Below are 13792 nucleotides of genomic sequence, written 5' to 3'. Positions count from 1 at the left end.
TCTTATTCTTTGATTTATATTTCCAGAACTGAGCACAGTGCTTTGTACATAGAAAACCTTTAATACTTGGTAAATTCATTTTTTTCCCACTTTCATCACCTATCTTTTCTGAAATTTTTTTGTATCATTACCCAATTTCTTGGAGCTGAGATTCAGTGATATAATTTTTTTTGTTTTTCTCAGTGCCTAAATTAACACTTTTCATATAAATCGTATTTACTCGATAAATCATTTTTTGTGAATTAATGGATGAACAAATAATTGGTTAAATATATAATGTCTTATCTACTAGATACCAGACTTTTGATAGCAGCAAGGTTTCTAGTTGGGTCCAAACTGAATTAGTACCAATGTCATTTTGCATTTTAAAAATGTAGCAAACTTTAATTTGAGATTCTGTCAGAGAAGCAAGAATTCTTCTAGCTATGATTTCAGAAAAATGAAAAAAATAGACTGTGATCAGAAATAATAATTTATTTACATATGTGATTATATTTTCACTCACCCTACAAATTACAGTTTTGTGCGAACCCATAATAGAGAATTTATCACATTTAATGTAAGAGAATATATAAAATGAAAATAAAATTTTAGGGCATATACTTCTGTCATTAATAGCTTTATTATTCTACTCTGGACATAATTGCTAAAATTATATTCTTAAGAAGTTGTCTGAAAAATCATGAAGATAACATGATATGTTTAGTCATAGAGATAAGTGGTAAAAATAGGCACAATGTCTGGCATATTTGGAGATTAATGTATAGTTTATAATTTATTGATTTATTCTGATATTTCTTCTTTTATAATTTCTTTTTTACTTGAATTTAATATTTTCCCATTTAGTGGTAAAAACAAATTTTTACTTCATAAAATAATTCATGTGTCAAATTTTCTTTCTCCTTCCATTTTCCCCCTACCCTGAGAAGGTAACCAATTTGGTACAAGTTATATATGTGTAGTCATATAAAACACATTTTCATATTAGTCATATTGTGAAAGAAAAACAAAAAGAAAAAGAAAGATTTTTTCCTATATTTTGATCTCCTTTTAGATCTCATTCATTCTGTCTCTGGAGATGAATATAATTTTTTTATCATAAGTCTTTGGAATTTTCTCAGATCATCATATTGCTAAGGATAGCTAAATAATTTACCACTGAACTTGGTACAATATTGCTGTTATAGTGTATAATGTTGTCTTGTTTCTACTCATTTCACTTTGCATTGATCCATGTAAATCTTTATAGGTTTTTATGAGAACAATCTACTTATCATTTGTTATAGCAAATCTAATATTCCATAATAGTCATATAGCATGACTTGTTAACTCATTCCCCAGTTGATGGACATTCTAATAATTTTTAAATCTTAGTCACTATAAATAGAACTTCTACAAATAATTTTCTGTATATGTCTTTTTTCCTTTTTCAAAAACATCTCTTTGGGATACAGATGTAATAGTAGTATTGCTGGATTTAGAGATATCCACAATTGTCCTTCAGGAATAGTTGCAAATCGTTCTCAAAAATGGTTGTATGAACTGAAGACTTCCCCAAAAGAGCATTAGTGCCTCAATTATTCCATATCCCTTCTAACATTTGTCATTTTCCTTTTCTGTCAAATGACCCTATCTGTTAGCTAATTAGTGTGGGGTGGTACTTGTTTTCTTTGTCATTTCTCTAATTAATTGAGATTTAGAGCATTTTCATGTGACTATATACCTTTGGTTACTTTATCCCAAAATTGCCTGTTCATATCCTTTACTTTTATCAGTTGTAGAATGATTTACATTTTTATAAATTTCATCCACTTCTCTATATATTTGAGGAATGAAGTCTTTATTAGATACTAATATATTTTTTCATACTTATGTGTATTTCCCTCTGTCCTACTTTCCCCATGCATCCTTATTCTCCTTGTATCCTTCAACAAAAGTGTATTGCATCTGACTATCACCTCCTCCAATCACCCCTTCCTTCTATAAGCACCTCCATCTCTTATCCCTTTTCTATTCAGCTTTCCTATAGGGTAAGATAGATTTGTAGAACCAAATGAATGTTCAGATGATATTAAGGTTCAATGATTGCCTATCTTCATCAAATTCTTCTCCATTGTAAAACCTCTTTCTCAGCTTTTATGTAACATAATTTCTACCTATTTCTACCTATCTCATCCCCAACTTTTCTCAGTACATTCTTTTTCCTCTCTCTTTTATTTTACTTTTTAGATATCATCTCACCATATTCAAGTAACATATGTTTATATATATTCCTAACTTCTCTAGTAATGGTAACATTGTTAGGATTTACAAGTAACATCTTCTCACATAGGAATGGAAAGTTTTACATTACTGAATCCATTATAACTTCTCTTTCCCATTTACATTGTTATTCTTCTCTTGAGCCTTGTTTTGAAAGTTAATTTTTTTTTTTATTTAGCCCAGGTCTTTTCATCAGGAATGCTTAAAAGTCCTCTATTTCATTGAATATCCATTTTTACCCCTCAAGGATTATATAGAAGCAATAGTTCTTGGCTGTTATTCTAGCTCATTTCTATCTGTAATATCCTCTGATATTTTCTGGTAGAAGTTGATAAATCTTATGTCATCCAGACTATGGTTCCATGATATTTGAATTATTTCTTTTGGGCTGCTTGGAATACTTGCTCCTTGATCTCATAGCTCTGAAATTTGGCTATAATATTCTTGAGAGTTTTCATTTGGTTTTCATGTCTTTCAGGAGGTGATTAGTGAATTCTTCTCACTTCTATTTTACTCTTTTATTGCAGAAAATCAGGGCATTTCCTTTGATAATTTTTTGTAAGATTCTATCTATGCTCTTTTTTTTATTGTGGCTTTCAGATAGTCCAATAATTTTTTATTTATCTCTCTTGCACCTTTTTTTGAGGTGAGTTATTTTTTCCAATGGGATATTTTACAGATTATTCTATTTTTATTTTTTTGTTTTGCTTTATTTTTCTTGATATGTCAGAGTCACTAGCTTCCATTTGCTCATTTCTAATTTAAAAAAATTATTTTCTTCAGTGAGTTTTTGTATATCTTTATCCATGTGGACAATTTTTAACAGGTTCTTCTCTTTAGTGAATTTTTGTAGTTCTTTTTACCATTTGACCTATTCTGTTTTTCAAAAATGATATTTTATTAATTTTTTTGTATCTGTATTACCAAACTGTTGATGCTTTTTTCATCAATTTTTGTATCACTCAATTTTTCTCTACCTTTCTTATTTGATTTTGAAACAAGAAATTCTCCTTGGTGTAAGGACAATTAATTTTTTTTGAGGCTTTGGATGTAGCCATTTGGGTTTTGTTATCTTCTTCTGAGTTTCATGTTTTGATCTTTTCTGTCACCACAGAAATTTTTTGTGGTCATAATTTTTGTTCATTTTTATTATTGCATGCTCCTTTCTCCACCTATTTCTTGACTTTTTACTCAATATTAAAGTTTAACTTTGTTCCTGGAATGGCTGGGGCACTGTCCCATGCTTCAAGTTTTTGTTGCAACTGTTTTCAGAGCTAATTCTGGTTGTCTGTAAATATTTATTTTTTCCAAGAGGGTATGATCTAAGAAGAGGTGTATTTTTTTTTAATTTTCCTGTGCTCTCATCCGTGAGCAAACATATGCAGTCTTGTCCAACCTGGAACTGTGATCACTATTCCTTCTGTGACCATAAACTCTGATATGCTAATACTCTGCCTTGCCCTGAGACTGTAACCCAGGCCTGTCACCCATATTTGTATATGAGCAATACAATAGTGTCCTCCACCCAGAACCAACAAAGAAACCCCCATAATCTCCTTTTGACCAGTTGACCTACCCTAGTAATCTCTGTGTGCTGAGAATGGAATATGGTGCTGCTGATCCAGTTGCATTCCAGGCCTGTGCCAGCCTTTGCTAGGTGGGCTGATCCTGGTGTGCTGTTACATTGCTTGAATTAAATTGCTTTCTACTCTCACCCTGGTGCAGCACACCTTTCTTGCTGACCTTCTAAGTTGTATTGGAAAGGAAATTTGTTTTGTGCAAATCTTTTTTAGATTCTTCCACTGCAGAATTTGCTTTGAAATGTTATTTTTATAGTTGATTGGAGAGGAATTCAGGACAACTTTGTATACAACCACTCTTGAATAATTTTTCATTAAGCCTATGCTATAGTATAATGGTCACACCTATCACAAAGTGGTCCACTTCATTTTGTGTGACCCATAGCATTAATTCTTTTGAGACTATTATATTCAGTTGCTCATAGTTTTGTCATTAAGCACATTGGAATAAAACTGTTCTTTCATGTGGTCTTCCTTCTCTAGAGTATGTCTCTTAATGGCAAGGACTTTCTTTTTTAATAATTATATCCCCAAAACATAGCACAGTGTTTGGAATAAAACAGACACTCAACAAATGTTTATTACATTGGATGGAATGTTGAAATTATGAAATTTTTGGAAGGAGAAACTGAGAACACAATGAATATATATGTTTCCCATTCTTCCTCTCAAAAAGGAGGAATTCCATGTATAACATCCTATTTAAATCTGAACCTTGGACTTCCCCTAGTTCAGAATCTAACTACACTTTCTTTTCAATAACTTTGTTCTAAAGAATGAATTTTAAATTTGATCATCTAAATTTATATGGTAACTTGAATAATAGGAATTCTCTTCATTTTGTCTGTAGAGATAGATTAAACAATTTTATTTGTAAAAAAAAGAAATATTACTATGAATTGATACAGCCAGTCAAGAGAGTAATATGGAATGATACCCAAGAACATAAAACTATGTATATCCTAACCCAGCAATGCTCTATATCCCAAAGATATCAGAGAGAGGAGAAATGAACCTAGTCATACAAAAATATTTTAGCAGTTCTTTTTATAGTTGCAAACAATTGCAAATAGAAAAGATATTCATTAATTGGGGAATGTCTGAACAATTTATGGTATGTGATTGTAATGGAATGCTATTGCATCATAGGACATGATTAACGGGATGATTTCAGAAAACCCTGGAAAAGCTTATGTGAACTAATGCAAAGTTAAGTGAGCAGAACCAGGAGAATAGTTACCATTACAAAAATGTGGTACAATGATCAAGTGTGAGGGACTAAACTATTATCAGAAAAACGAGATTCCAAGATACTCCAAGGGATTTCGTGAAGAAAAATGCTATCCAAAGAAAAAGAAAAAAAAACTTCTAGAGTTTGATTACAGATGAAAACTTGCAATTTTCGCTTAATCTCCTCCATGTACTTTGATTGTATATAGCACATTTATTTTTATGGCATGAGGGATATGGAAATTGGTATTACATGTGTTATAATTAAAATTCTCTGGAGACAGTATTTTATTTTATAATTACTTATTAGGTAGTAAAGGAGTAAAAGGGAGGGAGATTAAATCATAAAATCACTTGGCTGTGCCTAAATAATCTGAATTTGACTTGGTTTGTTTCACAGTTTGCTGACCAAAAGCCACTGTGGCAGGAAAAGTCTCCAAATGGAGAGAGAATTACTTCCTCCAACATTTATCTTAAAACCCCCAGTAATGTTACTCCTTCTGAGACTCCTTGGTTTGACAGACTTGACCAAAGTTCAGGTCAGAGACAAGTCTTCCAGATATCAAGCATAAAATGGCACAAGAGGCAAACCTCTTTTGGGATGCCAGAGAACCAAGAGGCCTTTGGAGTCCTCCCTTAGTGTAAATATGCACCAAATCAAAGAGTGAGGCTGAAATCAACCAAAATGCATATTTAAAAAGAAAGAGAGTACAATTTATATTAAATTCACACTTATGATAGCACTGGTATAACTTATATCAAACTATTTATTGCCTTGAAAAGTGTGGGAGAGAATCTGAATCAAAATATGCCAGATAACAATTGTCAAAAATTGTTTCCACATGTAATTGAACAAATTTAAAAGTTAAAAATAAATAAAATGAATAAAATTTAAAAACAAACATTAAGTGAATAGATTTTTAATGACATGTCATTAAATTGATATAGTATTGATTTTCCAATAAATTAGATGCTAGGGCCATGATTAATGACATAGAGAACATATCACAATAAATAACATGGGATCACATATTTAGAGCTGGAAAAGACCATAAAAATTCTTCACTTTATGTGTGAAGAAAATGAGCCTAGGAAAGTTTCATTATAAAGTCATCTTAAGCTTATTAAGTAATGTAAATCTGCAACTCTTCAATATTTTTTTAAAGTCTTAACTTCTGTGTATTGGATCATAGGTGGAAGAGTTGTAAGGGTGGGCAATGGCGGTCAAGTGACTTGCCCAGGGTCACAAAGCTGGGAAGTGTCTGAGGCCGGAGGATTTGAACCTAGGACCTCCCGTCTCTAGGCCTGACTCTCAATCCACTGAGCTACCCAGCTGTCCCAACTCTTCAAAATTTTAAAGTTTTAGAGAGTTGAGTCAGGCATTGAGAGATTAAGTGACTTTCTCATAGTCACACAGGCAATGAGCTTATGGAGAACTTACACCACCAATATAAGTCAGCTCCAGCTCTGCAATCTGAGGTCTCTCATTCCTTCTTGAGTTACATCATTTTTAAAATCCATTTTTGTACAATTACACTGTAACCTACCTATGTCTTTCTTTTGAACTGTTATGTCACATTCCCTTATAATGTCTTTTTAGCAATCAATATATGAGGTCTTGATGAATATTAAAAGAAGTGAATTTATCTGCCCATATAAGAAATTTAATTAAAAGGAGCTGTAAATAACCCAAAAGGATGAATGAGAAAAGTATTTTAAATGGCAGAAGGAAGAGGTATAAAGTTTCACTAACGATTAGAAAAGAATTAAGACTCCATTTACTTGTATTTAATGTTATCAAGACTATAAGAAATACTCTCAGGGCTGGAATATAATATATTAATAATCAAATTGGCTTGTCTAAAAAAATTCAAGAGAAGTTAAGTTTTGAAACAAATGGGAGATGTTTGACTTTAAAACAAATATATCTACATTTTTTGCAGGGTTTCATTATTTTAGGTCATTTAGGTTTCAAAATGTAGATGTCTGCTTAAACACTGGTAAGACTGAATTATAAATTATAGGTGAATATTATTCTTTTTCTATCTTGATTCCAGGCAATTCTAAATGCATGGGCTAGGTTCCTGGAAAGGAAATTCTAAGGCAAGCAATGAATAATTATATTTAAGCAAATAAAAATATGAAAATGGAAGATAATGTGCTTGACAAGATGTATGATTTCCATCTTATAAGAATAATGACAAAAGTATATTTAATCAATTTTATATAATATCCCTTGTATTCAATAGGATTGGACTTTCTAAGGTATATGAAAATAACCAGGCTAATATGATATGAAAGTATATCAAATTGCACTTCATACTGACATTGATGAGCTCTATTTTCAAGAGTATAGCCCATCCTTCTACCAATAAAGATACCTGTATGCTTTATTAGACTATCTTTATGACTTACTATGGTGGGAAAATTTATCATCCTGCGGCCATATTTTTGGTGATACTTTCAAAAAAGCAAGTAGAGGGGGTAGCTGGGTGGCTCAGTGTAGAGAGGGCCAGGCCTAGAGACAGGAGATCCTAGGTTCAAATCTGGCCTCAGATAATTTCCTAGCTTTGTGACCCTGGACAAGTTGCTTAATTCCCCTTGCCTAATTCTTACCAACTCTTCTACCTTGGAACCAATACACAGTATTGATTCTAAGATGGAAGGTAAGGTTTTTTTTAAAAAGCTAGTAAATATAGCTCACATGAATTTGACTAACTTAATCTTTGAATAATAGAGTCAAAATTTATTAGATCCATACATAAAACATTTTCATCCTGTTAAAGAAAAAAATGTAAGCTCTTCCTATATAGGGATTGTTAAATCTCTGGCTGCTTGTTTTACATTAACCAGTTGTCTAGTATCCCTCTAAGTCTAAGACACTTTACTGAGAATATTTATTAAACTAATTTTGGACTTTAGAACACATCACTAAGGTATATTGGGGAGAGTATTAGACCTGGAGTAAAGAAAACTGAATTCAAATTTTGACTCTGATTTTCATTATGTTTTGACAAGTGACATGTCAATAGACCTTTCTTTTTCTCATCTCTATATTGGGGACTGGGAAATATTACTGCTATATACTTGACAGGAATTTTTGAGAAAATAATTTTGTAACTTTTAAAATGTAGCATTTAAATATTATTCACTGTTATGAATTATCTGATTGATATTTTGTGGAATCTACATTTTCAAATTTGGCTATCTATATTCTGTGTATTTTATCCTTTTGAAAATATTGTCATTCTTTTTCTAAGTCACTGATAAAAATGTTTACTAGCATAGAATAAAAGACAGATTTCCCAGAAATTTCAGTAGAAAATTTCCTCTAAATTGAGAGGTAATAATTAATTGCTACTCTTTCAGTCTGGTCACTCAAACATTTCCAGAATGTACCTGACTATTTTCATTATGCATTGCTCCACACCTGATAGCCAGCTATTATGTAGTTTCTCTGCTGCCTTGATAAAATGCAGGTATAAGTGTATATATGGCATTGCCCTAATCTAGACACTCTAGCAATAAAAGGAAAATTGTATTATTCTAAAATGGCCTATCAAGAAAACTTTTTAAAAGTGGATTTGGTCTACATCTAATTATTACTTTAATATGGTTTTCTTCATGCTATATCATTTGTTATATTTGTTATATTTGTTTTTTCCTATTATCTTAAACATAGATCAAAAGTTGAACAAATATTACTTAAATCTGATCCATATTTTATAATTTCATTTTGCCTTTTAAAAGATTATTAATTAATGACTGACAAAGACCCATTTCTCCCAGTGAGAAAGAAATTATTTCCTCCATCATACAACAAGGAAGAAGTGTTTTACTAAATAAATCTCAGAGACCTGAAAGGATCAATATAGACTCCCTACCAAAATAAGCATATTCACAATTATCTGTAGGGTTGTTTTTAATTCTTATTGCAAATTGTTTCTTTACTCCATCTTAAAACAGTTATTTTATTGATTTTGTTTCCTAGTTCAATTTTGTGGGGAAATTACTCGGACCAAGAGGAAACTCCTTGAAGAGGCTACAGGAAGAGACAGGTGCTAAAATGTCTATCCTGGGGAAAGGATCAATGAGAGATAAAACAAAGGTACTGAACTCTTGATTTTGTTATTTAACACCTAGAGAAGGTTAAATATCATGTGAATTGCCAAATTTACATCGCTTCTCTGAGCTTCTCACTTTGAGTCTCTCATTCTTCCTTCTGAGCCCACTCTCTGTGTTATCTGATATCTCCTTTGCCCATAACACAATCATTCATCTCACTTCTCCAAACACATACTTTCCTCTACTTTTTTTCTAGTCCTGTGTACAGATTACTACTTAATCTTTTTGTCCTTTTTCTGTGTTTTCTGTACTATTTCTCCCAGTGTTCATTTTCTCTAATGCCCTACCTAGATCCCTTTGCAATGTTCAATCATATCACATAATCACTTCCATTGTAGCCTTCTCCCATTTTCATCTCTGCTCAATTTCACTTTGATCCTCTTACCTAAAGCAATTTCTAATACTTATCTGCAAATCCAAGAGAAACTGACTTCTTTCTCAAAATGCTTGAGCCAGTCTGATACCCTTCCCCCCAAAGGAAAAGAAAGCCTGGAAATATGACAACTTTTATAGATTTTACAATAGTTATCTATTTTTCCTTTTTCAATGTTATCATATATTGATTCACAAAGGAGCAGTAAATTTCTGCTTTTTTAAAATTCAAGTCCTTCAATAAATTACTGCTTTAAGAAGTTTTTCTTCCTAAAACATTTTTAAAAATTGGTTTTAATGAGTGATATAGAAATCAACATATAACTATGCTGTTGAAACATTTATTTTTGACTATAGAATATCTTTAAAGTAGTTTAGTTATTTTTCCCTTGAATCACTAATAAATGAAATGGAATTCAAATAAAGTTGTTTTCCCCCTAATCCATTGCAACTAAAGCAATAAACATACTCAAGGGTAAACATTTTATTTTTATTATATGAAATCTGTATTTGAAGTTGTACCAAGGCACTACACAGGGACAAATCATTCTAAAGTTTAGTCAACAGTCATCCTTATACAGTTTGGAAAGAGCAATGTTTGTTTACTAATCTTCTAATTTACATGGTTTCTCTGATATGCTATCCTTAAATATTTTCAGAAATGGCTTGCCTTTTCCCCCCCACCCCTGGTCATTCAGCCCTACCAACATTCCTTTAAATAGTGACAGTACTGGTGGCCTGATAGACCTGATAGACAGACTTTGTTTAATAGTTAATGAGGAATTGTTACATAGTAACATCTTATATTCATCACTTAATATTCTATTGTATATCATTTTATTCTACATTTCCTACCCATGGAATAAGAATGTATTTTTCTTTCACCTGTTTAAAACAGAATTGGGAATAGTCCTCTGTTTCCTTGTACAAATAGAAATGTGAGACCTCTGGGATTTATACAAATTAATTTGGCAGTTTTACTGCATTTGTAATACATGAATTGTTGTTCTTATCTTTTGAAAACTACATTAGGTACATGAATAAATGTTTGCTTCTCTAGCATGTAAAAAGTTATTTTTATTGAAGTTATATTAAGTTTAATTTGCTAGTATCTCATATTCCTTTTAACCCCACTTATCACTGATTATTTTGTATTTTGTTTATATCTCAGTTGTCTGTGCTCTTAGTGATTGGATTTTACCTTTCTACAATGTAAAGTAAAACTTCAAATAGGTTTTTCAAAACAACAATTCATGATTCCATTATATATATTTTCGGAAAGCCAAAAAAAAAAAGGCATAACAAAATAATGTCCAGTGAAGAATCATGGAATAATGGCTTACTAGAAGAAATAACTTTTGATGGCTTAAATTTGTACCTCTGCCCTGGATCCACTACTAGTGACATGTGTTCTTGCTTCTTTGTCCTTTTTTTTAAACACCAAAACTCCAATATCCATATTCAGAAACTAGCACCTTTCCTGCATTTAGGTCAGGCTGAAATAAAATATTCTGTTAAGCTAAAGCATAGAATGCTGAACCCCACTGAGAGATTATACTGGGGAATCATATGTTTTTACAAAAAAAAAACCCTCAAATCTATGTCTAAAATTGTGCCTTCTTTCCTAAGGGGAAAAATGAATCCTTGAAAAATTGTCAGAATATTCCTTGCCAAAATTAATCAGTAAGCAGATATTTCATATATTCTCATATTGTACCAAGGACCCAGTTAGTCACTGAGAGCAATCAAAAAAACTCCAAATGATTCATATGTTCAAAAAGTGTATACTCTATTTCAATGCTATTCCTTTTCTTCACTTGTTCTGATAACCAAAGAAAGAATGCTGGGAAAATGAGGCATTAAAGGGGAAACCAAAATATCTGATCAGCTCTGACTTGTCAAGACAGATGTAAAATACTGAATGTTAGCAAATTTTAGCCACCAAAATGACAATTAGGGAGGGAAATGTTTAGGTAGCTAATGGCATAATACAATCTGTAAATACTGGAATCTAAAGGTTCAGGAAGGTACTTTTATTTATTTTTATTTTTTTCTTTCTTTCCATTTTGTTAATAAAGCCATTCAAACAGCATATAAATGAAGACAAAAATACACACAAACTTGGCAGAACTCAGTGGAAGTCTATTCATCAGAACTCTCACATTCTATGTTCCATTTCTCGCTTGGACTTATTCTTGAGTGTACATATATGCAACTCCAGTGTTTGCCATCTCTGTGGTGATGAATCTTCTATTATCTGATCAATGATCAGACATTTTAAGTTGGTAACACAGGGAGGAAAAAAGTCAATGTTGGACATATTTAGGGAACAAAGTATAAAGAAATATATTTAAATTTTATATAAAACAAAAATTATTATTTAGGCATTCAAGGAAATGAAATGGCAGCACAAGGAATTCTTCAAAGCCCAAGATCATTGTGCACCATATGGCCAGTTCCTTCAAAAGAACAAGCAGCTGCATGCTTCACTGGCAGTTTGCTTCTGAGCAGTCTTCAGGGGTAGCCTGCTGTAGCTTCAGACCTACTCTTGCTATTTTTAGCAGTGCTGATGGCAAAGATTGGTGAGAGAGAACAGGCGAGATGCTGATTCCATGGGCTTCTGACTGAAGGAAAAGAGTATATGAAGAAATTGCTTTATGCTACCCTAAGAAATTGAGTAAAGAGATGGGATAAAATAATGAGAGTATCTGGCAATCTGAATTAAGAGAGAAGATATCACATGGACTATTAGTATGGAACATAGGGAGATAGCTTGAAATAGAGGAAAGAGCACCAAATTTGAAGTCTGAGGATCTGGGTTCACAACCCAGTGCTAATACGTACAATCTGTTGACCTTGGGCAGAACACAATCCCTCTGTGTCTAAGTTTCTTCATGGAGCTGAACTTCACAACCTCACAGATGCCTTTTAGTTTTTAATCTGGCCTTTTTAAATCACAATTCAATAAAGCTTTCAACACTTTAATACCTCTGTGTCTTTCGGTGATTCAGTTAACTTTCCTGGATCTCAGTTTCTTCATATGTAAAATGAATTTATTGGATCGGATGATATAAAAAAATCCTTCCCAAATTCAAATATGATCCTATAGATCTAAATGATAGACCTAACTAGTCTGACTGCTATCATTATGGCCAAAATGTAACATTTCACTTTTATTCTTCATCGTGATTCATCCAATAAGAAGACATTACCTTGAACTATGAAAATAATTTTAAAATATGCTTTGTCAATAGAGAACTTTGAAAAGTCAAGTTAGATCAAGGGTTTTCCCTTCATTTATATGTTTTTGTTTGTGTTTATATATACACACACATAAAATTCTCTGCATAATAATATTTTGATAATATTTCAATATCACCAATTAGAAAATTGAGATACTATAAAAATAAGAGACTTGTCTTATGGTCACAAAGGTGTTATCTCTAAAATATTGTAGTTCTCGATTTATATATGCATATCTGATAATTATATAGTTAATATATGTCTCTATATGTATATGCAAATATACATAGAAGTTTACATATGTGTTGACATGTGCATGTGCATACACACATGTGTGTATCCCACCTCAGTCTCACCCATGAGCTTCAGTCATAGACAATTTTTGCCTTTTTGACATTTCAGAATGGACATCTGGGAGATAGCTTGAGCACAACATGTTCAAAATTGAACTTATACTTTTTTCACCAAAATCCATTCTTTTAATTTGCTCTGTTACTGTAGAAGATGCCACCATTTTCTTAATCTCATAGGTTCATATCTTCAGCAATAGGACCTTCAACTCTAAACTCTTTATCATTGCACATATATAATAAGCTAACAAATCTTGTCATTTAAATATCTTTTGTATCTCATCTCTTCTCTCCATTCATATAGTTACCACTTTAATTCAGATCTTCATTCTCTCTTTCCTAGATCATGTAAATAAAGTCCTAGCTTTCCTACTTCTTTCTAGCATCTCTTACTCCAATTCACACTACACACTGCTCCTAAAGTAATTTTCCTAAATGCATATTAGAGCACATGATTCTCCTACTCTGTCAACTCCTGTGACTTCCTTTTGCTTCTAAAATAAAACACAAATCTCTTTAAAGTTAAAACACTGCACCACCTGTCCCTATCTTATCTTTAAAGTCTTGCGGGACATTATTCTCTCTCTCACACTGTGTTATCCAGCCAAACTGGCTTTCTCTGTTCTTCAT

At 32.0% G+C, this 13792-nt stretch overlaps 1 protein-coding gene across 2 annotated transcripts in view; it reads left to right on the top strand.

The window, feature by feature from the left end:
* Window positions 1-13792, top strand: part of KHDRBS2 (KH RNA binding domain containing, signal transduction associated 2) — a 750586-nt gene that overhangs the window by 318364 nt on the left and 418430 nt on the right. For both annotated transcript variants that reach the window (XM_044673646.1, XM_044673645.1), the window contains exon 3: window positions 9064-9180. In XM_044673646.1, coding sequence (XP_044529581.1) covers window positions 9064-9180 — 117 coding nt within the window. The remainder of the gene's footprint in view (window positions 1-9063; window positions 9181-13792) is intronic.

Source organism: Gracilinanus agilis, chromosome 4 (assembly GCF_016433145.1).
Source record: "Gracilinanus agilis isolate LMUSP501 chromosome 4, AgileGrace, whole genome shotgun sequence".
In the NCBI taxonomy this organism is placed as follows: domain Eukaryota; kingdom Metazoa; phylum Chordata; class Mammalia; order Didelphimorphia; family Didelphidae; genus Gracilinanus; species Gracilinanus agilis.
Note: the sequence above shows the minus strand (reverse complement) of the source record. Positions and strands in the feature narration are given on the sequence as shown.